Source organism: Mesoplodon mirus, assembly GCF_964341445.2.
Source record: "Mesoplodon mirus genome assembly, chromosome: 4".
In the NCBI taxonomy this organism is placed as follows: domain Eukaryota; kingdom Metazoa; phylum Chordata; class Mammalia; order Artiodactyla; family Ziphiidae; genus Mesoplodon; species Mesoplodon mirus.
In genome coordinates this window covers 6774874-6800264 of record NC_138979.1, presented here as the reverse complement: position 1 = coordinate 6800264, position 25391 = coordinate 6774874, and the positions used below count along the sequence as shown (strand labels likewise).

Genomic DNA, 25391 nt, shown 5'->3' with positions numbered 1-25391 from the left:
AATTAAAAAAATTTTTTAAAAGGAGTGATGCTGGCAATTAAGATGTGCCAAAGAGAAGCCATAAAGTGCTTCCTTTAAGTGAAAAGGTGAACGTTCTCCACTTAATAAGGAAACAAAATCCTATGCCGAGGTTGCTAAGATCTGTGGTAAGAAGGAATCTTCTCTCTGTGAAATTGTGAAGGAAAAAGAAAGCCGTGCGAGTTTTGCTGTCACATCTCAAACTGCAAAAGTGAAAGCCACGGTGGGTGAGAAGTGCCTAGTTAAGATGGAAAAGGCATTAAATTCGTAACAATAAGGTATTTTGAGAGAGAGAGAAACCACATTCACATAACTTTTATTATAGTATATGGTTATAATTGTTCTATTTTATTATTAGTTATTGCTGTTAATCTCTGACTGTGCCTAACTTATAAATCCAGCTTTATGTATAGGAAAAAACATAGTATGTATAGGGTTCAGTACTCTCCGGGGTTTCAGGCATCCACTGGAGGGTCATGGAGCGTATGCCCCCCTGGGTAAGCAGGGAAACCACTATACAAAAATATTAAATAACCACAACAATGATAATAATAAACAGCACATATTGAACGCTTATTCTAGGCCAGGAATGCTTTTAATGGATTTACTTTAACTTATTCTTAACAAGTTAAGAAGTCTCTATCATATTATTAGCACAATTTTACAGAAGAGTAATTTGAGACTTAGGAGGCTCACTGATACATTCATTGAAGTTCACACAAGTACATAAGAGGTGAAGCTGGGTCACAGTGGTGCTGGGCAACAGAGCAATCTTAGACTATTTGAGGGGGAATGTTCACAGTGACCTCAGTGACCGGCTGATATATAGGCAGAGCTCTCTGTTTTTCTTAATCTCATTTATAATGGTTATTCTTTCTCGGTGGATGCAATCAAACAAAAATTAAAATGACCATGGTGATATCTGCAGAGTAACATTTAGAAGCAAAGATGGGAAAACTGGATTCAGAAGAAATAACGGCCACACAAGAAAACTTACAATAGCTGAAACTGTAATCAGTTAATTCTAGTAGGACAGAAGTGAAAATGAAAAAAAAAAAAACAAAAGAAAAAGAGAGGGGGGAACTCCTTTGTCAGTGCCATATGGAAAGCCAATCAAGAACTTAAACTGGTTCAATGGAATTCGTACAGGAAAATGATTTGTAACCACATGCCCTTGGCATTCACCTTTCCAGAACAAAGGAACTGGCCAGGCTGCAAGCAACTATGGTTCTTCTCTAGGGGCCTCTCTTGGCTGGGCCAGGGCATTGTCCTCGGTCCATGAATGCATGGGAGTTGGATGGATAAGCAGGTAATGGGCTCAAGCGGCTGCTTTCTTAGGGTGACTCTGAGACATGTACTTCCCTGTCTCCCAGATGTCCCTAGCTAGACAGAGCCCAAGTTGCCCACCCTCTCAGCCTCTTGATAATAATCTTCCCTTCCCACATCTCTCTTCCCTACTCTCTTAGCAATGATTTTCTGGGGATATTTCTCAAACCACTTGCCTTCTTTTTTTTTTTGAACTTTATTTATTTATTTTTTTATACAGCAGGTTCTCATTAGTTATCTATTTTATACATATTAGTGTATACATGTCAATCCCAATCTCCCAATTCATCACACCACCACCACCACCCCCCACCACTTTCCCCCCTTGGTGTCTGTACGTTTGTTCTCTATGTCTGTGTCTCACTCTTTGCCCTGCAAACCGGTTCATCTGTACCATTTTTCTAGATTCCACATATATGCGTTAATATACAATATTTGTTTTTCTCTTTCTGACTTACTTCACTCTGTATGACAGTCTCTAGATTCATCCACGTCTCTACAAATGACCCAATTTCGTTCCTTTTTATGGCTGAGTAATATTCCATTGTATATATGTGCCACATCTTCTTTATCCATTCGTCTGTTGATGGGCATTTAGGTTGCTTCCATGACCTGGCTATTGTAAATAGTGCTGCAGTGAACATTGGGGTGCATGTGTCTTTTTGAATTGTGGTTTTCTCTGGGTATATGCCCAGGAGTGGGATTGCAGGGTCATATGGTAATTCTATTTTTAGTTTTTTAAGGAACCTCCATACTGTTCTCCATAGTGGCTGTATCAGTTTACATTCCCACCAACAGTGCAGGAGGCTTCCCTTTTCTCCACACCCTCTCCAGCATTTGTTCTTTGTAGATTTTCTGGTGATGCCCATTCTAACTGGTGTGAGGTGATACCTCATTGTAGTTTTGATTTTCATTTCTCTAATAATTGGTGATTTTGAGCAGCTTTTCATGTGCTTCTTGGCCATCTGTATGTCTTCTTTGGAGAAATGTCTATTTAGGCTTTCTGCCCATTTTTGGATTGCGTTGTTTGTTGTTTTGATATTGAGCTGCATGAGCTGTTTATATATTTTGGAGAGATTAATCCTTTGTTGATTCATTTGCAAATATTTTCTCCCATTCTGAGGGTTGTCTTTTTGTCTTGTTTGTAGTTTCCTTTGCTTTGCAAAAGCTTTTAAGTTTCACTAGGTCCCATTTGTTTATTTTTGTTTTTATTTCCATTACTCTAGGAGGTGGATCAAAAAAGATCTTGCTGTGATTTATGTCAAAGAGTGTTCTTCCTATGTTTTCCTCTAAGAGTTTTATAGTGTCCAGTCTTACATTTTGGTCTCTAATCCATTTTGAGTTTATTTTTGTGTATGGAGTTAGGGAGTGTTCTAATTTCATTCTTTCACATTAAGCTGTCCAGTTTTCACAGCACCACTTATTGAAGAGACTGTCTTTTCACCATTGTATATCCTTGCCTCCTTTGTCATAGATTAATTGACCATAGGTGCGTGGGTTTATCTCTGGGCTTTCTAGTCTGCTCTGTCGATCTATATTTCTGTTTTTGTGCCAGTACCATATTCTCTTCTTTACTGTAGCTTTGTAGTATGGTCTGGAGTCAGGGAGTTTGATTCCTCCATCTCCGTTTTTTTTCCCTCAAGAATGCTTTGGCTATTCGGTGTCTTTTTTGTCTCCATACAGATTTTAAGATTTTTTGTTCTAGTTCTGTAAAAAATGCCATTGGTAATTTGATAGGGATTGCATTGAATCTGTAGATTGCTTTGGGTAGTATAGTCATTTTCACAATATTGATTCTTCCAATCCAAGTACATGGTATATTTCTCCATCTGTTGGTATCATCTTTAATTTATTTCATCAGTGTCTTATAGTTTTCTACATACAGGTCTTTTGTCTCCCTAGGTAGGTTTATTCCTAGGTATTTTATTCTTTTTGTTGTATTGGTAAATGGGAGTGTTTCCTTAATTTTTCTTTCAGATTTTTCATCATTAGTGTATAGGAATGCAAGAGATTTCTGTGTGTTAATTTTGTATCCTGCAACTTTACCAAATTCATTGATTAGCTCTAGTAGTTTTCTGGTGGCATCTTTAGGATTCTCTATGTATAGTATCATGTCATCTGCAAACAGTGACAGTTTTACTTCTTCTGTTCCAATTTGTATTCCTTTTATTTCTGTTTCTTCTCTGATCGCCATGGCTAGGACTTCCAAAACTATGTTGAATGATAGTGGTGAGAGTGGACATCCTTGTCTTGTTCCTGATCTTAGAGGAAATGCTTTCGGCTTTTCACCATTGAGAATGATGTTTGCTGTGGGTTTGTCATATATGGCCTTTATTATGTTGAGGTACGTTCCCTCTTTGCCCGCTTTCTGGAGAGTTTTTATCATAAATGGGTGTTGAATTTTGTCAGAAGCTTTTTCTGCATCTATTGAGATGATCATATGGTTTTTATTCTTCCATTTGTTAATATGGTGTATCACATTGATTGATTTGCATATATTGACGAATCCTTGCATCCCTGGGATATATCCCACTTGATCATGGTATATGATCCCTTTAATGTGTTGTTGGATTTTGTTTGCTAGTATTTTGTTGAGGATTCTTGCATCTATATTCATCAGTGATATTGGTCTGTAATTTTCTTTTTTTGAAGTATCTTTGTCTGGTTTTGGTATCAGGGTGATGGTGGCCTCATAGAATGAGTTTGAGAATGTTCCTTCCTCTGTAATTTTTTGGAAGAGTTTGAGAAGGATGGATGTTAGCTCTTCTCTGAACGTTGATAGAATTCACCTGTGAAGGCACCTGGTCCTGGACTTCTGTTTGTTGGAAGATTTTTAATCACAGTTTCAATTCATTACTTGTGATTGGTCTGTTCATATTTTCTATTTCTTCCTGGTTCAGTCTTGGAAGGTTATAACTTTCTAAGAACTTGTCCTTTTTTTTCAGGTTGTCCATTTTATTGGCATAGAGTTGCTTGTAGTTGTCTCTTAGGATGCTTTGTATTTCTGTGATGTCTGTTATAACTTCTCCTTTTTCACTTCTAATTCTATTGATTTGAGTCTTCTCCCTTTTTTTCTTGATGAGTCTGGCTAATGGTTTATCAATTTTGTTTATCTTCTCAAAGAAACAGCTTTTAGTTTTATTGATCTTTGCTATTGTTTTCTTTGTTTCTATTTCATTTATTTCTACTCTGATCTTTATGTTATCTTTCCTTCTGCTAACTTTGGGTTTTGTTTGTTCTTCTTTCTCTAGTTCCTGTAGGTGTAAGGTTAGATTGTTTATTTGAGATTTTTCTTGTTTCTTGAGGTAGGCGTTTATTGCTATAAACTTCCCTCTTAGAACTGCTTTTGCTGCATACCATAGGTTTTGGATCATTGTGTTTTCATTGTCATTTGTCTCTAGGTATTTTTTGATTTCCTCTTTGATTTCTTCAGTGATCTCTTGGTTATTTAGTAACATATTGTTTAGCCTCCATGTGTTTGTGTTTTGTACATATTTTCCCCCTGTAATTGATTTCTAATCTCATAGCCTTGTGGTCAGAAAAGATGTTTGATATGATTTCAATTTTCTTAAATTTACTGAGGCTTGGTTTGTGATCCAAGATGTGATCTATCCTGGAGAATGTTCCATACACACTTAAGAAGAAAGTGTAATCTGCTGTTTTTGGATGGGATGTCCTATAAATATCAATTAAATCTATCTGGTCTATTGTGTCATTTAAAGCTTGTGTTTCCTTGTTAATTTTGTTTGGATGATCTGTCTATTGGTGTAAGTGAGGTATTAAAGTCCCCCACTATTATTGTGTTACTGTCGATTTCCTCTTTTATAGCTATTAGCAGCAGTTGCCTTATGTATTGAGGTGCTCCTATGTTGGGTGCATGTATATTTATAATTGTTATATCTTCTTCTTGGATTGATTCCTTGATCATTATGTAGCATCCTTCCTTGTCTCTTGTAACATTCTTTATTTTAAAATCTGTTTTATCTGATATGAGTATTGCTACTCCAGCTTTCCTTTGATTTCCATTTGCATGGAATATCTTTTTACATCCCCTCACTTTCAGTCTGAATGTGTCCCTAGGTCTGAAGTGGATCTCTTGTAGACAGCATATATACGGGTCTTGTTTTTGTATCCATTCAGTGAGCCTGTGTCTTTTGGTTGCAGCATTTAATCCATTCATGTTTAAGGTAATTATCGATATGTATGTTCCTGTTACCATTTTCTTAATTGTTTTGGGTTTGTTTTTTAGGTCCTTTTCTTCTCCTGTGTTTCCCACTTAGAGAAGTTCCTTTAACATTTGTTGTAAAGCTGGTTTGGTGGTGCTGAATTCTCTTAGCTTTTGCTTGTCTGTAAAGCTTTTGATTTCTCCATGGAATCTGAATAAGATCCTTGCCAGGTAGAGTAATCTTGGTTGTAGATTCTTCCCTTTCATCACTTTAAATATGTCATGCCACTACCTTCTGGCTTGTAGAGTTTCTGCTGAGAAATCAGCAGTTAACCTTATGGGAGTTCCCTTGTATGTTATTTGTTGTTTTTCCCTTGCTGCTTTCAGTGATTTTCCTTGTCTTTAATTTTTGCCAATTTGATTGACTATGTGTCTTGGCATGTTTCTCCTTGGGTTTATTCTGTATGGGACTCTCTGCACTTCCTGGAGTTGGGTGGCTATTTCCTTTCCCATGTTAGGGAAGTTTTCGACTATAATCTCTTCAAATATTTTCTCGGCTCCTTTGTCTCTCTCTTCTCCTTCTGGGACCCCTATAATGGAATGTTGCATTTAATGTTGTCTCAGAGGTCTCTTAGGCTGTCTTCATTTCTTTTCATTCTTTTTTCTTTCTTCTGTTCTGCAGCAGTGAATTCCACCATTCTGTCTTCCAGGTCACTTATCCGTTCTTCTGCCTCAGTTATTCTGCTATTGATTCCTTCTAGTGTAGTTTTCATTTCAGTTATTGTATTGCTTATCTCTGTTTGTTTGTTCTTTAATTCTTCTAGGTCTTTGTTAAACATTTCTTGCATCTTCTTGATCTTTGCCTCCATTCTTTTTCTGAGGTCCTGGATCATCTTCAGTATCATTATTCTGAATTTTTTTTCTGGAAGGTTGCCTATCTCCACTTCATTTAGTTGTTTTTCTGGTGTTTTATCTTGTTCCTTCATCTGGTACATAGCCCTCTGCCTTTTCATCTTTTCTATCTTTCTGTGAATGTAGTTATTCCACAGGCTGCAGGATTGTAGTTCTTCTTGCTTCTGCTGTCTTCCCTCTGGTGGATGAGGCCATCTAGTCAAACCACTTGTCTTCTAATCCTTGTCTTAATGTCTGCTCTAAAAGAACCCAACCTAAGATACAATAATTCTTGTTAAAAATGTTTTTTAAAAAATGGACTCAGGGGCTTCCCTGGTGGCGCAGTGGTTGAGAGTCCGCCTGCCGATGCAGGGGACATGGGTTCGTGCCCCAGTCCGGGAGGATCCCACATGCTGCAGAGTGGCTGGTCCCGTGAGCCATGGCCGCTGAGCCTGTGCATCTGGAGCCTGTGCTCCACAATGGGAGAGGCCACAACAGTGAGAGGCCCGTGTACCACAAAAAAATAAAAATAAAAAAAAAAAAAAATAAATAAAAAATAAAAAATAAAAAATGGACTCAAATGGGGCTTCTTTGGTGGTACAGTGGTTGAGAATCTGCCTGCTAATGCAGGGGACACGGGTTCGAGCCCTGGTCTGGGAGGATCCCACATGCTGTGGAGCAACTGGGCCCATGAGCTACAACTACTGGGCCTGCGCGTCTGGAGCCTGTGCTCCACAACAAGAGAGGCCGCGATAGTGAGAGGCCTGTGCACCGCAATGAAGAGTGGCCCCCGCCTGCCACAACTAGAGAAAGCCCTCGCACAGAAACGAAGACCCAATACAGCAAGAATAAATTTATTAATTAATAAACTCCTACCCCCAACATCTTCAAAAAAAAAAATGGACTCAAATGGCTTCAGGATTAAAATCACAGTCAAAATTCAAGCAACCTAAGTGTCCATCAACTGATGAACGGATAAAGAAGAAGTGGTATATGTATATATATGTGTGTGTGTGTGTGTGTGTGTACACACACACACACACACAATGGGATATTACTTTGCCATAAAAAAGAATGAAATACTGCCATTTGCAGCAACGTGGATGGACCTAGAGATTATCATACTGAGTGAAGTCAGACAGAGAAAGACGAATATTATATGATCTCACTTATATATGGAATCTAAAAAATAATACAAATGAATTTATGTATTGAGGCAAATCAGAAACAGGCTCACAGACATAGAAAACAAATGTGTCATTACCAAAGGGGAAAGGGATGGAGGAGGAATAAATTAGGAGCATGGGATTAACAGATACACACCATTATACATAAAATAAACTACAAGGATATACTGTATAGCACAGGGAACTACATTCAACATCTTGTAATAATCTATATTGGAAAAGAATCAGAAAAAGCATATATATATATATATATATATATATATATATATATATATATCCATTTAATTGAGTTACTTTGCTGTACACCTGAAGCTAACAATATTGTAAATCAACTATACTTCAATTTAAAAAGTTCTTTAAAAACTCTCTTGTTTATAGATGCAAAATCAGATTCAGATCATAGGCTCAAGACTGGACTCCAAAACTCCATATTTTAAAAGATGTGCATGCTAATGTTTAATAAGTCAAATGAAGGTCATCTGAGGAGCTCTGTGAGATTAAGGAAGACTGTTAAGTAAAGGGTTACAACTTGACCATCTATGATTCATGGAATAAAATATTCTTTTCCAGGGGTTCAAATCTTTGAAACCAGAAGTCAAAGTTTCTAAGTCTACCAATTTTTAAAATCACATCAGAATTTCAAGTTTTGCAAAGATTTTCACATTTATTTTTTTTCTGTTACATTCGTCTCTCCCAGCACATCAGTGCGTTTTTGCTATGTCAGAGGAAAAAGAGCTACTGATTTGAAGAAACACGAACTCTGTTCTTCCTCTATAATCCTGGACTTAATTATTTAGACAAGTATAACACAGGTGGCACTTGGCCTGATCCGTATCTATTGACATGACACACGGACAGGAAAGTTCCATTATGAAACTGATTCAAGGGAATCATGTGCTTTGTTTTTGTCTCCAAATAAGGTGAAATGTTTGTATCTTGAGATTAAACACTTTATAAATAACAGAAGAATTGTAAGAATTGACTCTTTGGAAATGGTCAAGAAAATGAGACTATAAACTCCTCTAGGGCAGGAATCTTTCCTCAGGTTTGCATATCACAAAGATTTTATGGAGTGGTAGGGGTTGAAATAATGAAGAAAGAAATAATCTTTGCATCCACGGCACCAGACACAGTGCCAGAGACAGGGCAGGGACTTTATAAATACCTGTGAACTAGGAGGATAAGTAATCATGAGATAATATATTAAAGAAGAGAGAGATGAGGAAAATGAAACAGTTTTTAAGATAGGCTAATGTTAACTACAATCAAGTTCTGCTGAATTTTGGCATGTGCACTTGAAGGTGTTGGGAGAGAAACACATACACACACAGAGGCTCCAGATTCAGAAGCTGCATCATGATCAGACTGTCATTACAGAGGAGTTGAGAGCCACGCTCCTGGTGGTCGAGAGCAGCACGCCTTTTTCTTTGGGAACTCTGATTCCTAGGCCTCGGTGGGAATTTTCCTACTCTGGAAAAATCAACTGGCAAAACAGGCCATATTTCCTTTTTTCATGAGAATGTGGCCACAGTTATTCAGAGGCCAAGAAAACAGTTATCTACCACCAAAAGTATGTTTGTCTTTTGAGACACCACCTTGGTATTGTGCCTGCTGGAAAAGGCCAGAAGCATTTATGCTCAGGACCTTAAAGTTATCAGATTTCTCCAGGGGAGGAGAATGGATCTGCTGGTTTGTATTTCTAGCCAATTTGTCCTTCCAGAATATGTGATTTGCTTTGATAAGTGCTATGTGATTTCCATATATATATATATGCTGTTATGTTCCATATATATACATACATATATTTCAGTACATAGATGTATATACACATATGTATCTCTCTATATACACACATATGTATATATGTGTGCATATATATACACATACATATACACACACACACGATTTTTAAAAATCTTGCATAATTCTGCCATGCTTAGGAATTTCTCCCCCCACCCCTGCCTCGGGACTTTTACTGTATTCTTTTTATTTTTATTTTATTGGTGTATAGTTAGTTGATTTACAATGTTGTGTTAGTTTCAAGTGTACAGCAAAGTGATTCAGTTATACATATATTCATTCTTTTTTAGATTTTTTTCTCGTATAGGTTATCACAGAATATTGAGTAGAGTTCCCAGTGCTATACAGCAGGTCCTTGTTGGCTCTTTATCTTAAATACAGTAGTGTGTGTATTTTCACATCAAGGAATTTCAATGATAATCTGATGACAAATTTTGGTGCTAATATTTGGATTCATAACTGAACTTTTTCCCTCACTTTGAGACAACAGGTCTTATACCTTTATCTGATGTTTACTTTCCTTTCTTACAGAAACTTCTTAAAAGCACATTCTGAAAACAAGCAAACAAAAACTTTGCCTTTCTTTATACAAAGACATTTAGCCTTTTAATTTTTCCCTTGAAGAAACATTTGGCCACTAAAATTGGTTCTTTCCCCTTAATCAAAAACTGTTCTAAAAATGCTGGAGTCCTTTGTTATCACCTCACATCGCCCGAGAAACATAGTTTATTTTCCTTTTGGCTTTTGATGGAACTGAGTACTTTTAAGGATACAAAAAGGGGACATTAGCATGAATGCAGGATCAGTTGGCAAGAAAAAATAACCCTAAAAAATGTGAGGTCATAGGAGATGTATTACACCTCTGTTTTGTATTTTATTTCACTAAAACCGTTGTTTTTAAACGAGGAAGAAGTAAAGAGCCAAGTCTCTAAAGTGGTACTTGGACTATAGGGTCTGATTTCATTAATCTCTGAAAGAAATTTTAGAGTTGGAAGAAGTTCAGTGTGAAAACATCAGTTTTGTTCTGAATGTGGATTTGAGGTCGGGGCCTAGGTAGGCAGGGGGGCAGAAAGGAGAGAATGGAAACTTCATGGAAGGGGGCAGATGGGAGGGGAAGACAACAGGAAGAGTAATGACAGGGTTAGATGAAAGAGTCTGCCAGAGGCGTTTCATGGGGGGAAGCCTCCACGGTCACCCAAGCACTGACATTTCATAAGCTGTGAGCCTTCTTACCTGCTACCTTCTTTCTTCCTACTTCTTACTCTCTCATCTTCTTAAGAAATATACGAGTGCTGCTCTCTTGCTCAAAATGCTATCAAACGCCTTTTAAATTTTGGAGTTAAAAGACATTTACTATTTCAGAATAATTCTGGACAGTGAGATATGCTATAAAGAGCTTCCAAATAAATGAGAAACATGGGAATGTGAAACTAAGAGTTGTATGAAAAAATAATGATGACTCAAGGGCCTCCCCGGTGGCGCTGTGGTTAAGAATCCGCCTGCCAATGCAGGGGACACGGGTTCGTGCCCCAGTCCTGGGAAGATCCCACATGCTGCAGAGCAACTCAGCCCGTGCGCCAGAACTACTGAGCCTGCGCTCTAGAGCCCACGAGCCACAACTACTGAGCCTGGGTTCCACAACTACTGAAGCCCGTGCGCCTAGAGCCCGTGCTCCACAACAAGAGAAGCCACCACAATGAGAAGCCCGTGCACCACAACGAAGAGCAGACCCCGCTCGCCACAACTAGAGAAAGCCTGCGTGCAGCAATGAAGACCCAATGCAGCCAAAAATAAATAAATTTATATTTACAAAAAAGATAATGATGACTCAAAAGGAAAGCGCCCCCTTCAACATGACCCCCGAAATGTAGAAATCACAAAGGAATTTTAAGATTGAATCTTCTTTTTAAAAACTGAAGCAAGTTCAAAAGAGAAGTGAAAGAAACAGGAGAAGATGTTTACAATGCAGACCTCTGATCAAATGGGAATATTTTTCAATGCTTTCAAGAATGTCTGGCACCTATGAAAACATAAATGTTAATTATTATTATTAACCCTATTTTATGACAGACTCACACAAATTAATAAAATTATAAATAGTCCAATAAAAAGGTAAAGTTTAGTATTAGGCAGAGAGAAGAGAACCAAGAACTCATACGCTCTGTTTGAGGGAATATAAATCGGCACAGTTTTCTTAGAAGGTGCTTTTTTGGTATGTAGGACAATGCAAACCTTTGGCCCAGAATTTGCACTTCTAGGAATTTATCCTGAGGCTATACTGGACAGCTGTGCAGAGATGTATCAAACAAAAGCTAACCTTCTAAATATTTTAAGTATATGCATTTCATTGCTACAACAATCCCATGTGGTAGATACCTTAATTATCCCCATTTTAAAATGGGGAAAATGAGGTTCTGAAAAATTAAATATAGTAAGTGGCAAGGCCAAATTTTAAACCCAGGCAGTCTGGCTGTTACCTGTTTTTGTCCCAGTGCTTCCCAGGAGCATAACTACAGGCTACCTTTTAAAAAATCTTAAAATTCAGGTGTATTTTACATACAGTAAATTTCATCCTTAAAAAGTATCCTAATATGTGGAATCTACAAAAAGAGTACAAATGAACTTACCTACAAAACAGAAATAGAGTTACAGATGTAGGAAACAAACTTATGGCTGCCAGGGGGTAAGTGGGGGAGGGATAAGTTGGGAGATTGGGATTAACATATACCTGCTACTGTATATAAAACAGATAACTAATAAGGACCTACAGTATAGCACAAGGAACTCTACTCAATACTCTGTAGTGACCTGTATGGGAACAGAGACTAAAAAAGAGTGGATATATGTGTATGTATAACTGAGTCACTTTGCTGTATGGCAGAAACCAACACAATATTGTAAATCAACTATACTCCAATAAAAATTTTTTAAGAAGTATCCTATTCTCAGAGCTTTGATAAAGTCATCTGGTTGTGTAACTACCAACACAACCAAGATATAGAACAACTCCATCATCCCAGAATGTCCCCCATGCACTTTCTAGTCAAGCCCGCTCCCACCCCTAGACCCCTGCATCCTCTAATCTGTTTTCCAGAATGCCTCATAGATGGAGGCATACAGTATGTAGCCTTTTTTTGGGTTTACCTTGTTTGGCCTTTTCTCTTTATTTTTTATTTTTTTAAATTTATTTTATTGGAGTGTAGTTGATTTACAATGTTGTGTTAATTTCTCCTGTAGAGGAAATTGACTCAGTTATACATATATTCATATTCTTTTCCATTATGGTTTACCACAGAATATTGAATGTAGTTCCCTGTGCTCTACAGTAGGACCTTGTTGTTTATCCATCCTGTATATACTAGTTGCATCTGCTAATCCAAAACTCCCAATCCCCTCCTCCCCCACACCTCCCCGGCCACCACAAGTCTGTTCTCTGTGTCTGTGAGTCTGTTTCTGTTTCATGGATAAGTTCGTTTGTGTCACATTTTAGATTCCACATATAAGTGATATCATATGGTATCTGTCTTTCTCTGACTTACTTCCCTTAGTATGATCATCTCTAGGTCCATCCATGTTGCTGCAAATGGCATGATTTCATTCTTTTTTATGGCTGAATATGATTCCATTGTACATATGTGCCACATCTTCTTTACCGTTCATCTGTCAATGGACATTTTGGTGGTTTCCACATCTTAGCTATTGTAAATAGTGCTGCAGTGAACACTGGGGTGCACGTATCTTTTTGAATGATAGTTTTTCCCGATTATGTGCCCTGGAGAGGGATTGCTGGATCCTATGGCAACCCTATTTTTAGTTGTTTTGAGGAACCTCCAGACTGTTTTCCATAATGGCTGCACCAATGGTATGTACCCTTTGGGATCTGGCTTCTTCCACTGAGCTTAGTGCATTTGAGGTTCATCCATGACCTTGCATGTGTCAGCAGTTCATTCCTTTTTAATGCTGAGTCGTACCCCACTGTGCAGACGGCTCATGGTTTGTTTATCCATCCCTGGCTAAGGGGAGCTTGTGTTGTTTCCGGTTTTTGGAAAGTCACTATAAACATTTGTGTACAGGTTTTTGTACCTATAGGCCGATTTTGATTTGTAAATTCTTTCTCATTGAATCTCCGTAATCTCTTTGAAGCCCTCTTTTAAATGCAGTGTTCTATTTCAAGTGGAAAATTCCTGAATAGAGGGTAGAAATTTAGGAGTTCTAACTTCCAGTTTACTTTGCCACTGGCTTCCTAATGACTCTGGACAAGTCGCTCTTGGTTGCCAAATCTCTGGTGAAGTCTTCAAGGTTCTCCAGATGAGAAAGCCAAGAGCTCAGTAGAACTGGTTGGGGTCACATGACTGTACTTTCTCGGCTCTGATTTACAATCCAGGACTGTGCTTTGCCTCTTGAGTCAGCTGGGCTCCTGCAGAATTTGTGTCTCATCTTGCCTCCTTTATGGGACAGTTTCTGGCATTCTCGCTGGCTTAACCAGACCTGGACATCACACTGGCCCACCTCCATGACTCAGCTCCCTGAGCTCAACATCCATAGACTTCTGGCTCCTGTCTTGGCATTGCTCATGCTCACAGCCCACAGCATCTCCTCCAGACACTCCTCATCACTGTCCCAGCTCCATCTCTGCTAAGCCCCTTCCCACAGCATTTTAAAGATGAACCGAGGGTTGGCAAGTATAGCTGTTTACCTAGACCCACCCAGGGTCTGCTCACTTTCATAAAAGGATGATTTTAAGAGAAACAACAGGATTAAAGATAACTGTAAAATGATGGGGTTAAAGATGCTGTGTCAATATGGTAATGCTGACTTGTAAGTGGGTTACGAAATTGGCTTAAGAGTTTGGCACTGGAAAAACAGCTCATGTCTGTGGGAAGCAGGCATTTAGATAAGTCTCCTTGAATTTAGTAAATGTGTTTATCTAAAAATAGACAGAGGCTGCCTTTCCTCCTTGCTTTTTTATTGCAACATGTAAAATATTACTGAGAGGAGGGTTATGAGTTGAGGAAGAAAATGTTTGAAAAAAAAATGCATGATCTTATCCCAGAAAGTAATAATCCTAACAGTCTGTCTGAAATGCTTCCAAATGAACTCTGAAGGAAAACATTTATGAGTTGGATTGTGGTATTAGGTTGCAACATTCTAATTTACTGAGACTTTATTTTCTTTTTTAAAAAAATCCCACAAAAAATAAGAGTGAACTATCAAATGATAAGTCTGCCTTATGAAAATTGTTTTCTATGTGTTATTAGCATCCTGTGGATGTAGGCATCACCCCTTTCCCCCTACCATTGCTTGATGCTTCGCTAGTTGCATTTCATGTCACTGGATCAAAGGCATTTCACTTTATCCTTGTTGTGGCCACACTTACAATATGTGTGCTGTCCAGTCAGTTGCTAAAAGTCTTGGAGAAAAGTTTGTTTCTTTTCGACCAGTCTCATTTATAAGTGGCTGACTACTGGGAATGATTTCACAGTCTCCAAAAGAATCTGGTATTGAGGCCAAAAAGTCGGCCTGTGTATACCAGTGCTGAATCAAATCTCGGAGACAGAGTTTTGGGTGAAGTAGAAGAGAATAACTTTATTGCTTTGACAGGCAAAGGGGGACACAGTAGGCTAGTGCCCCTCAAAACTGTGTGTCCCAATCCAGGGGGATTTGGTGAGGAGTTTTATAGCAATCGTTCAAGGGTGGGGTTGCTGATAAGGATCAGGGCCTGAATTCCTTTAATCTGGCCTCAGGTGGTCTTCTGGTGAGCTTCTGTGATTCTCAAGGTTATCAAACTGTGACCTTCTCTCTGGAACATCTTCCATTTGTTGGGGGTTTTAGTTCTGTGGAAGAGCTCAAAGATATTGTCATGTGTATCCCTTGAGGCGGAACTAGGATCCTGCCCCAAGGCTGCACTATTGTTTCTTGACTGCTCCTCCCTTGTCTCTGCATTCCCTCCCTTCACTGACAAACAATTGTTTGAACCTGCCCTTTGGAACTCAGGGAAGGTCATGGAGGCTGAAGTATATTCCCTACAAACAAGAAACAGGGACACCTAAAGGCTTCTGTGCCCAGGAGCCCCACAGGGTCGTGCTCAGTTTCAGTATCCCACAAGACACTACTCCCACATCCATCCTGATAGGGAAAATCCTATGATTAAAACCTTGAGGGACGGGCTTCCCTGGTGGCGCAGTGGTTGAGAGTCCGCCTGCCGATGCAGGGGACACGGGTTCGTGCCCCAATCCCGGAAGATCCCACATGCCGCGGAGCGGCTGGGCCCGCGAGCCATGGCCGCGGAGCCTGTGTGTCCGGAGCCTGTGCTCCGCAACGGGAGAGGCCACAGCAGTGAGAGGCCCGCGTACAGCAAAAAAAAAAAAAAAAAAAAAAAAAAAAACCTTGAGGGACTTTAAAACTTTGCTAAGTGATATGGACTGAATTGTATCCCCCCATCCCCCCAAATTTGATGTAGAAGTCTTAACCTCTGGTACCTCAGAATGTGACTCTATTTAGAGAAATGGTCTTTAAAGAGGTAAGGTAAATGAGGTCATTAGGGTGGGACCTAATTTCATCTGGCTGGTGTCCTGTAAGAAGAGGAGATTTGGACACAGACACACACAGAAGGAAGACCATGTGCAGACACAGAAAGAAGATGGCCATCTATAAGCCAAGGAGAGAGGCCTCGGAAGAAACCAACCCTGCCCACATCTTGAACTTGAACTGGTAGTCTCCAGTTGTGTGAGGAGATACATTTCTGTTGTTCGGGCCACCCAGTGTGTGGTACTTTGTTATGGCAGCACTGGAAAACTGATACAGTAAGATACAAATTTATAGAGTTGAAAGGGAGGGAGCAGAGGAAGAAAAGAAGGTGTGGGCAGTGGTTCCCTATCCTGGGGACCCTCATTCAGCAACTTGTGATTGAACACCCACGTGAGCCAAGTCCTGTCCCAGCTGCCAAGGACTCAACAGTGAGCAAACCAGCACATTCCCTGCCCTCGAGCACTGATAGCCTATCAGTCAACTCTCCAAGAGGGCTTGTTAAAGATGCAGGCCAGCACCCACTGGATCAGAGTCCCTGGGTGCGACCTACTTTCCCTGCATCATTTATATCTGATGGGAATAAGTATATTAGATCCTTCTCTGCTGCACATTTGAGAAGAGGAAGTAGTATAAGCTTCCGCAGCTGGTATAGAGGAGCTGTCAGGGACAGAAAGAAAAGGAAGCTGGAGATGAGAGGGGCTGAGCATCCCCCCAGATGAGCTTCACCTGCATCACAATTTAGCCTGAAGGCGGGCCAGACCCCACGCTTTGTGTTGTACCCTCACGCGCTCATGAATTTCTATTAGGGCTGGTAGTTTTTTTGTTTTGTTTTGTCTTGTTTTGTTTTTGCTGTACGCGGGCCTCTCACTGTTGTGGCCTCTCCCGTTGCGGAGCACAGCCTCCGGACACACAGGCTCAGTGGCCATGGCTCACAGGCCCAGCCACTCCGCGGCATGTGGGATCTTCCTGGACCGGGGCACGAACCCGTGTCCCCTGCATCGGCAGGCGGACTCTCAATCACTGTGCCACCAGGGAAGCCCAGGGCTGGTAGTTTTTAGGAAACTGGCTATTACTAATATCATCTCAGGAAAATGCCAGCAAGAAAATATAAGATGATGGCCATACATAGAAAGAAGGGCGTCACGTGAACAGTGTTTGCTATTAAGAAGTACTGAAGAGGATTTTGCTGCTGGGTTAGTTATTCTGAAAATCTCTCCCCCTTGACTCTTAGGAAGCTCTAGGCATGTTACCTGAGTCATCGCCTTAAGGCACAGGGCTAGGTCTGGTGCAAAGCATTAGAGCATCTGGATCTCATCATTTGAGTTTCTTTCAGGTCCCTCTCACCTCCATCTAGTGGGTGAGGTTAAGAAATAACATATATTGACTGCTTAGGGTTCTTCACAGTTTGCAAATCGCCTTCATAACAATCCTGAGCAGTGGGAAGCTAAGGTTCAGAGATGTAAGTGGTATATCCAAGATTACAGAGCTGAAAATGATGGGTGAAGAAACGAGAATATGGGCCCCCTGACTCTCAGTTTGGTGCTGTTTCTATCAAGCTGGCTACTGGTTCTCTTAGTCTAGCAGTTTGGCATTTAAATGCCCAGTGAATACAGAACAAAGGTCAAGGGTTCTGCTTGTCAAGAATGAGTGCACCACCTTGAGTGGAGCCTCCCGTGATCCAAGGAGAGGAAGTCCAGGTTTATTTAAAAGAGCCTCATCGTCTCAACTTACATGTCTATTCTTTTTAAAAAATTTATTTTATTGACGTGTAGTTGATTTACAATGTTGTATTAATTTCTACTGTACAAAGTGATTCAGTTATATATATATATATATATATATATATACACACACACATTCTTTTCCATTACAGTTTATCACAGGATATTGAATACAGTTCCCTGTGCTATACAGTAGGACCTTGTTGTTTATCCATCCTCTATATACTAGCTTGCATCTGCTCATCCCAAACTCCCAGTCCATCACTTCCCCACTCCCCACCCACTTGGCAGCCACAAGTCTGTTCTCTATGTCTGTGTTTCTGTTTCTGTTTCATAGACAAGTTCATTTGTGTTGTATTTTAGATTCCACATATAAGTGATACCATACGATACTTGTCTTTCTCTTTCTGTCCAGGTCTATTCTTATTCTACACAAGAATAAGATAATTTGTTGGACTTAAGTAGAGTTCGAAGATAGTGGCCAGGTAAAGAAAGGAGGGAAAGAGTTCGTATGCCAAGGTGTGTGGCTGTGAGGAAATTGGTTTATTCATTCATTTATTCTTATTCATTCATTCAACAAGCATTTACTAGCCACCTCCAGTGCCAGCCGCTGCTTGGGACACTAGAGTTCCATAATGAGCAAAATTAAATCCATTGCTTGCCCTCAACTAATAAAGTGTCCAGTCTCGAGGGGTGAAAGATGCATTTATCAAATAACCGCAAAAAAATGTGTCATTTCAATCTGAGAGAAGTGTTTTTAGAGGAAGGACAACAGTCAGGAAAGGCTTCCTGAGGAAGTGACATTTGAACTGGGCTCCTAAGTGGGAAGCGAACTCCCAGGAAGATGTCCAGGGTGTGCAAAGACAGAAGGGATGCTTCAAGCAAATTATACTCAACTTTTAAATCGTATATTCATCAATTAAAAATGACTTATATGAAGAACACGCCCCGGGAGCTCAGAAGTAAAGGAGAGGTTCTAAGTACAGGGGAACTAACTCCCACTCACCAGCGCCCACCCACCCATAAAAGGAGCCATGGCCAGCCGGAGAGTTTTTATTAACTATACACTTACAACTAAGATCAAGGATAAATGATATCCTGTCATATTTACTGGTGCCTTGGGTTTCAGAAAGAAGCCAGCTTCTACAATTGAATGTTTGGAAGGTAGTTAGTCCGGATTTAAACTGTCAGACTTATGGTTTCTGGCCTAGCATGTAAAAAGCTTGGAAGTCGCCCCTCCGTCCGAGCAAGTAGAGAGCTGGACACACTGAAAAATCAACCACTCTTCTTAGATCCACACGAGCGGTGAGGTCCCAGGGCAATCTGCTGCCTCCACATTGGAGAGACGGACAGGCATACGCAGAGACTCACAGCTTCTCAGAGCAGCAACCTCCACGGGAACCAGAGTGGGGCAGGGAAACCCGGACTCTACTAGTGAATTGCAGGAGGCTCAGTGTGGACAACTCTGAAAGTTAAACTCCTCCAGGGATCCAGTCATGAGGCATGTGGGTAGGGGTACACTTTCATTAGTTTTTTCCTCCTGGATCTCTACCAGGTTCTCCCAGGGAACATCAAAGAACAATTTCCTAGTGCTTCTGGCAAGGGGAGGGGAGAAGAAATCACCTTGAAACACACCAGAGCACTCATTCATCTTCACAAGGTCTACGCTCAGGAGAAGCTAGTCATCCAGAGCCTGACCTGCTGGGATAGGAGAAAGAGTCTAACCTGGGGGAAGGGAAATGCCCAACCTCAACCCACTCTAGCCATCCCATCTCAACAAAGAAGCACGTGTGGTCACAGTCCAGAAGCATAGGCTCGCTAAAAGACTGAGACCTAATCACACCCCATGAAACACTCCTCCCCTCCCAATTCCACACCAACATCTACTGCCATAGTAGCTAAAGGCCTATTTACAGCAGTTCCTTTTACCCAGTATATCATGCCCAGCTATCAAAAAAAAAAAAGACAAAACATACTAAAAAGCAATGTACATAGTTGGAAGAGACAGAGAAAGCATCAGAACCAGTTTAAGATATGGCACATGGGAGTTATCAGACCAGGAATGTAAAACAACTATGATTAATATGCTAAGGCCTCTACTGGATAAAGCATTTAAGAATAGAAGCATGTAAGAAAGGGAGGTCAATGTAAGAGGAGAGATGGAAATTCTAAGAAAGAACCAACAAAGGAATGATAGAGATAAACAGTATTGTAACAGACATGAAGAACTGTCTTTGATAGTTTATTAGTAAACTGGATAAGACTGAGGAAAGCATCTCTGAGCTTGAGGATATCTCAACAGAAACCTCTAAAACTGTCAAACAAAGAGACAAAAAGACTGGAAAAAAAAAGGAATGGAATATTCAAGAATTGTGGGACAACTACAAAAGGTATCACGTATGTGTCATGGGAATACCAGAAGAGGAAGAAAGAAAGAAACAGAAGAAATATTTGAAACAGTAATGACTGAGAATTTCCCCAAATTCATGTCAGTCACCAAACACAGATCTAGGAAGCTCAGAGAACATCAAGAAAGATAAATGCCCCCCAGAACTACACATTGGCATATCACTTTCAAACTACAAAAAAATCTAACATAAAGAAAAAACTCCTGAAAGAAGCCAGAGCAAGAAAGCATCTTATCTATAGAGGAGCAAAGATAAAAATTACATGTGACTTCTCCCCAGAAACCATGCAAGCAAGAAGAGAGTAGAGTGAAATATTTAAAGTGTTGAGAGAAAAAAAACCCACCAACCTAGAATTCTTTACCCTATAAAATTATTCTTCAAAATCGAAGGAGAAACAAACACTTTCTCAAACAAAAATTTAGGAACTTATTGACAACAGGCCTGCCTTGCAAGAAATGTTAAAAAGAAGTTCTTTAGAGAGAAGGAAAATTATATAGGTCAGAAACTCAGATCTACCTAAAGAGAGAAAGAGTACTTAGGAAGGAAAAAGTGAGGGTAAAGTTAAAACTTTTCTTTTTCTTTCTTTTTTTTTTTTTGCAGTACGCGGGCCTCTCACTGCTGTGGCCTCTCCCGTCGCGGAGCACAGGCTCCGGACGCGCAGGCTCAGCGGCCGTGGCTCACGGGCCCAGCCACTCCGCGGCACGTGGGATCTTCCCAGACCGGGGCACGAACCCATGTCCCCTGCATCGGCAGGTGGACTCTCAACCACTGCGCCACCAGGGAAGCCCTAAAACTTTTATTGTCCTTAATCTAACATGTAAGAGTTAGATGGGATCTCTTGAGAAGTGTGTACAGTGGCCCCCAGACTGTCTGCCTGAAAGATGAGAGGCTGGATGCTTACCCAACAGTTCTCATCCCTCAAACAGCAGTTGAAGGTGGCCCTGAGGCTCTTTATCCCCAGACACCTGCAGGCTGCACTGGTATCACTGCTACACTCACCTGGTTCAGTGCATTATTCTTACCTAGGACACTTTAATGGCTTTTAACCTCAAGTTTCTTTTCTATTACAACTCATTCTAGCCATTGCTAAAGACTGAAGTAAAATGTCATTTTGCAGTAGAAGACATACTATCTTTTTCTGTTAGTTCCCTAATAAAGTACCAATTATTTGACATGCTATTCAAGGCCCTTTATTATCTGGCCCAAGTCTTACTTTTGTTGACTCTCTCCATTTATGCTCCCATCACTTTGGACCAAATCACTTCCAAAATTGCCTTTTCTTATTTTTAAGTTTTTGCTCATGCTCCGTTCCTCTTCTGGAATGCCTTCTCCATATCACCACTTAACAGTCATACCTATATCTTAAAACTCTGCTTAACCAATACGTCCCCCATGAAGCTTTGAACACTTTAGCCGGAAGTACTTTCTCTTTTAAACTTGTTCATTATAGTATTTTAACCTTCTTAAAACTCTTCTCACATGCTATCTTGTATTAGTTAATTGTTTCATACTTTGTCTCCATGATTGCATTGTTTCTTAAGGGCACGGATTATGTCAAAATAGTATAAATGTGTCATTTATAACTAATATCTAATGATTGCCACTAGGTGCTATTCACAATGCTAACTGCTTTATATATATTTTCTAACTTAACATCCACAGCACCTCTTTATTATTTATTTATCTAATTTTTATTGGAGTATAGTTGCTTTACAATGTTGTGTTCGTTTCTGCTGTACAGCAAAGTGAATCAGCTATACGAACACATATATCCCCAATTTTTTGGGTTTCCTTCCCAATTTAGGTCACCAGAGAGCATTGAGTAGAGTTCCCTGTGCTATACAGTAGGTTCTCATTAGTTCTCTATTTTTCACGTGGTAGCACAACACCCCTTTAAAGGGGGAACTATTAACAGGCAGTGTTATATCCATTTTACCAATGATGACTAGAGGAAGTTCAGTTACTTGTCAGGGTCACACAGTCAGCCAGTATCACAGCTAGAATTTAAACTCAGGCACATGAGAGCAGGATCTTTGTTTAATTCAGTCAAAACCTAGAAGAGCGCCAGGCACATGAAAGGCACCCGGTAAGTATCTGTTGAGTAAGTTAATAAATTGTATTTCCAAAGCACAGTCTTCTTGAATATCATATAACCAGTAAATATTCTACTATTATCATCTTTAAAAAATGGAGAAAATTGGTAGTTGTTCTCAACATTAGTTGAATAATATTAATGTTGCCCAAATACCTGTTGTTGACAAGTAAAATGCGAAAATGCTAACTTACAAAATATAGGTTGAAAAATAAAAATTAATTTGTTGATTTCAAGTAATAAACATGGTTTGAAATGTAATATAGTGTATGGGAATATGGCAATCTATAGAATTCAGTGCTTTACAAGTCTTATCTTGACAACCTAGCAGCCATGAGTGCACCTAGTGTCCAGATCTTCGTTTCTAAATACAATCCTTCAATAAGAGGAACTAGAGCCCTTTGAAGAATGGTTGATTCCAGGGCTGGGGCAGGGCAGATACAAACTGAGATTGCAGTATCTTGCGGTGTCAGAAAGTAAGGAATATGCTCATAAAAGGATAGGGAATGGTGAAAAAACACAGGAACCAAATGGCAGGAATTCCCAATGGCCAAATGTAGGACAATTTAAGCAACAAAGATAAATAAATACAGTAATGGATTATAGCCCATAAAATAAAACATACACAAGTCCACAAAGATATAAAAAATAGAATAAACAGGTAGAAGAGATGTCTTTTTCTTATTTTAGAACTGAAATTCATAAGTGTAGAAGGAATGTTGGAAATAGAAAATCACAATGACACAGTAATAACGGTTGTAGGCGAGAATCACCAATGGGTGCTAAGATTAGTGGGCAAAAGTATGGTGAGAAATAGGATATTTACATAGTGGTGTGGTATTTCTCCAAAGATAATTATTATGCAAAGCGGAAAGGAGTAACTTTACAGTGGGGAACCTGGCTCATAGACATCACTGCAAGCAAGTGATCAGAGTGTAAAAGGACAACAGACATCATCTTCTGCTGTGATACACTGGGAAGGGCATAGCATTTGTGTGGTACTTTTGCCAAAAACACATAACCTCAATCTAATCATGAACAAACATCAGGCAAACCTAAATTCAGAGACATTCTTCAAAATGTCTCACCGTAGTCTTCCAAAGTGTCAAGTGGTGACAGCACAGAAGGATCGAGTGGTCGCAGGTTGGAGGAGACTGAGGAGATGTGACAGCCCAATGCAGTGTGGGATCCTGGGTGGGATTCTGGACTAGAAAAAGAGCACTAGTGGAACAAATGGGGAGATTCTATTAGAATTCCTAATAGGTCTATAGATTAGTCAATAGCCAGTGTACTATGGCTATACAAGATGTCAATATTAAGAGAGACTGGGTGAAGGGTTTACAGGACCCTCTGTACTAACTTTTCAACTTCTCTGTCAGTTAAAAATTATTTTCAAGAAAAAGGAGAAATCTTTGGTTTTATTAAATCCCGTTTCTTTTTCAAAGATGGAGCCTTAATAACCTACCCAATATTACAGAGAAATCTGGGAGGCAGTAAGTCTAGATCTTGGATTATAGAATCAGAGTTCAGAGTTTTAAAAGCCCTGTGGAGAAGCATTCCGTACATCCACATCACTTTCAGCTGAGGAAAGCAAGGCCCAGGGAGGCTGAGTTACTAAAGTTTTGGTTCTAGAACTCAAGTCTTTAATCTATCCATTCATTTTTACTTCTACTTTACAACACTGCTGGATTCAAGTCCAAGAACTCTTTCAGTTGATTTAATTAATTCAGTTTAATCTAACTTCATAAGGTATTTTTACAAGAAATGTAATATTCTAATGTCTGATGTGTTTATAATGAAATTATGAAAATCTTGCTCAAGAAGAACAATGTTTTGCTTTTCATAAAACCTTGAGTAGCGCTCTGAGAAGGAAAAATAAACTTTGACTGTAAGATTTGAACTTAGTTCAACTAAACTTCAAATCAGTTTCAAGGAGCTCAGGGTTTGATTAAAATGCATTATTCCCTTTGGTTAAAGCCACCCTTTGATTTCTTCTTGCGTGTAGGTTCTCTCTTGCTTGTCGGTTCTCTCTTGCTTGGCTGTTTGCTTATACACACACGTACACACACACACAGTGCATTCATTAAAACATGATAGATCACTTTATGTCATTTGGTATAATTGTCTGAGATGGCTTCATGATATAATCATTGCCTATTAGGGGCCATAGCAAGACAATGGTAGTCTTGGCATTCAGCCCATGTTTTCCTCCAGTTTTTATTGCCTGTTAAGATTTCTATTCCTCAACAAAACCTGCACTTACCCCCTTCCACCCTGCAATGTCTGGGCTATGCATTTAACAGATGGCCTTGTTATACAATCAACTTTAATGGGATTAGACTGGATCATTGCATTTTAGAGATTCTTCCTTATCACAGCTGTTTCTTCTCTGAAATGCTATCACTCAAATAATGTATGCAAGGTACTCTTCTGGTCAACCCTAGTTTTCCAGAAAGCACCGACACAGAAACCTGAACACATCTGTATTTTTTTCTTTTAGAAAAAGAGAATTTGGGTGCCAGAAATGAAAGTACTTGTGACTGCTATTTATGTATGTGTGTGACGACAATACTTATTGGAAAAAGTCTAAAAAACTACTGAGTGGTTAAGCTAGATGTTAGGAAAATTTATTTCCAAATTTATTTCAAATTTATTCCAAATTTATTTCCAAATATTATTTCTAGGGTAGAATCTCTGTGTCTCTAGAGCTGAAACTCCCTGTGTTGGTCCATTAAACTCTACTTTTCTCGGGTATGCGGGACCAAACTTCCAGAGTCATCTTCACCGTCACTGCTCCCCACTCCTACCTCCTCCACGTTCCATTAGAGCCAGTCATTACCAAGCGTTGCCTATTTCCTATTTACATGATTTCCTCAGTTCCTTCCTCTTAGCTGCCATCGTCATCACCCTAGTTTGGCCCCAGTTGATATGAAATGAAATATCCTTAAATGGCTACGGGGCTGAGGGAAAAGAGTATTTTCCATCTTTGGTACCCAGTAGATCACAGTAGTGAGATACGGGAGAAGTCCCTTATGCCTCCTCTCCCACTTAGGGGCAGAAGTAGGATGGGCTGAGTGGTGGAATTACATCATAGCAGGGCAGCAACCTCATCATATGAGCAGAAACTTCTAGTGAGGGTCCAGAAACAGGAATCTGATGAGTGGTTCTCAACCTGGCAGAGTCCCAGTAGTTATGTTCTTATTCTCATATTCCTATTTGTCAGGGGCAGGGGAAGCAAAGGTAGTAGTGTAAATT

General features: G+C 39.7%; 1 protein-coding gene across 6 annotated transcripts in view; it reads right to left on the bottom strand.

The window, feature by feature from the left end:
• ITGA8 (integrin subunit alpha 8) overlaps window positions 1-25391 on the bottom strand; it is a 185979-nt gene that overhangs the window by 91458 nt on the left and 69130 nt on the right. The window contains exon 14 of one of the 6 annotated variants that reach the window (XM_082617055.1): window positions 14975-15221. The exons of 1 other annotated variant lie outside the window; for it this stretch is intronic. In XM_082617055.1, coding sequence (XP_082473181.1) covers window positions 15169-15221 — 53 coding nt within the window. In that variant the 3' untranslated portion in view covers window positions 14975-15168. Of the gene's footprint in view, window positions 1-14974; window positions 15222-22000; window positions 23358-24802; window positions 25349-25391 lie in introns of those variants that run through there. 4 more of the 6 variants (XM_082617053.1, XM_082617054.1, XM_082617056.1 and 1 more) reach the window with 4 other exon arrangements.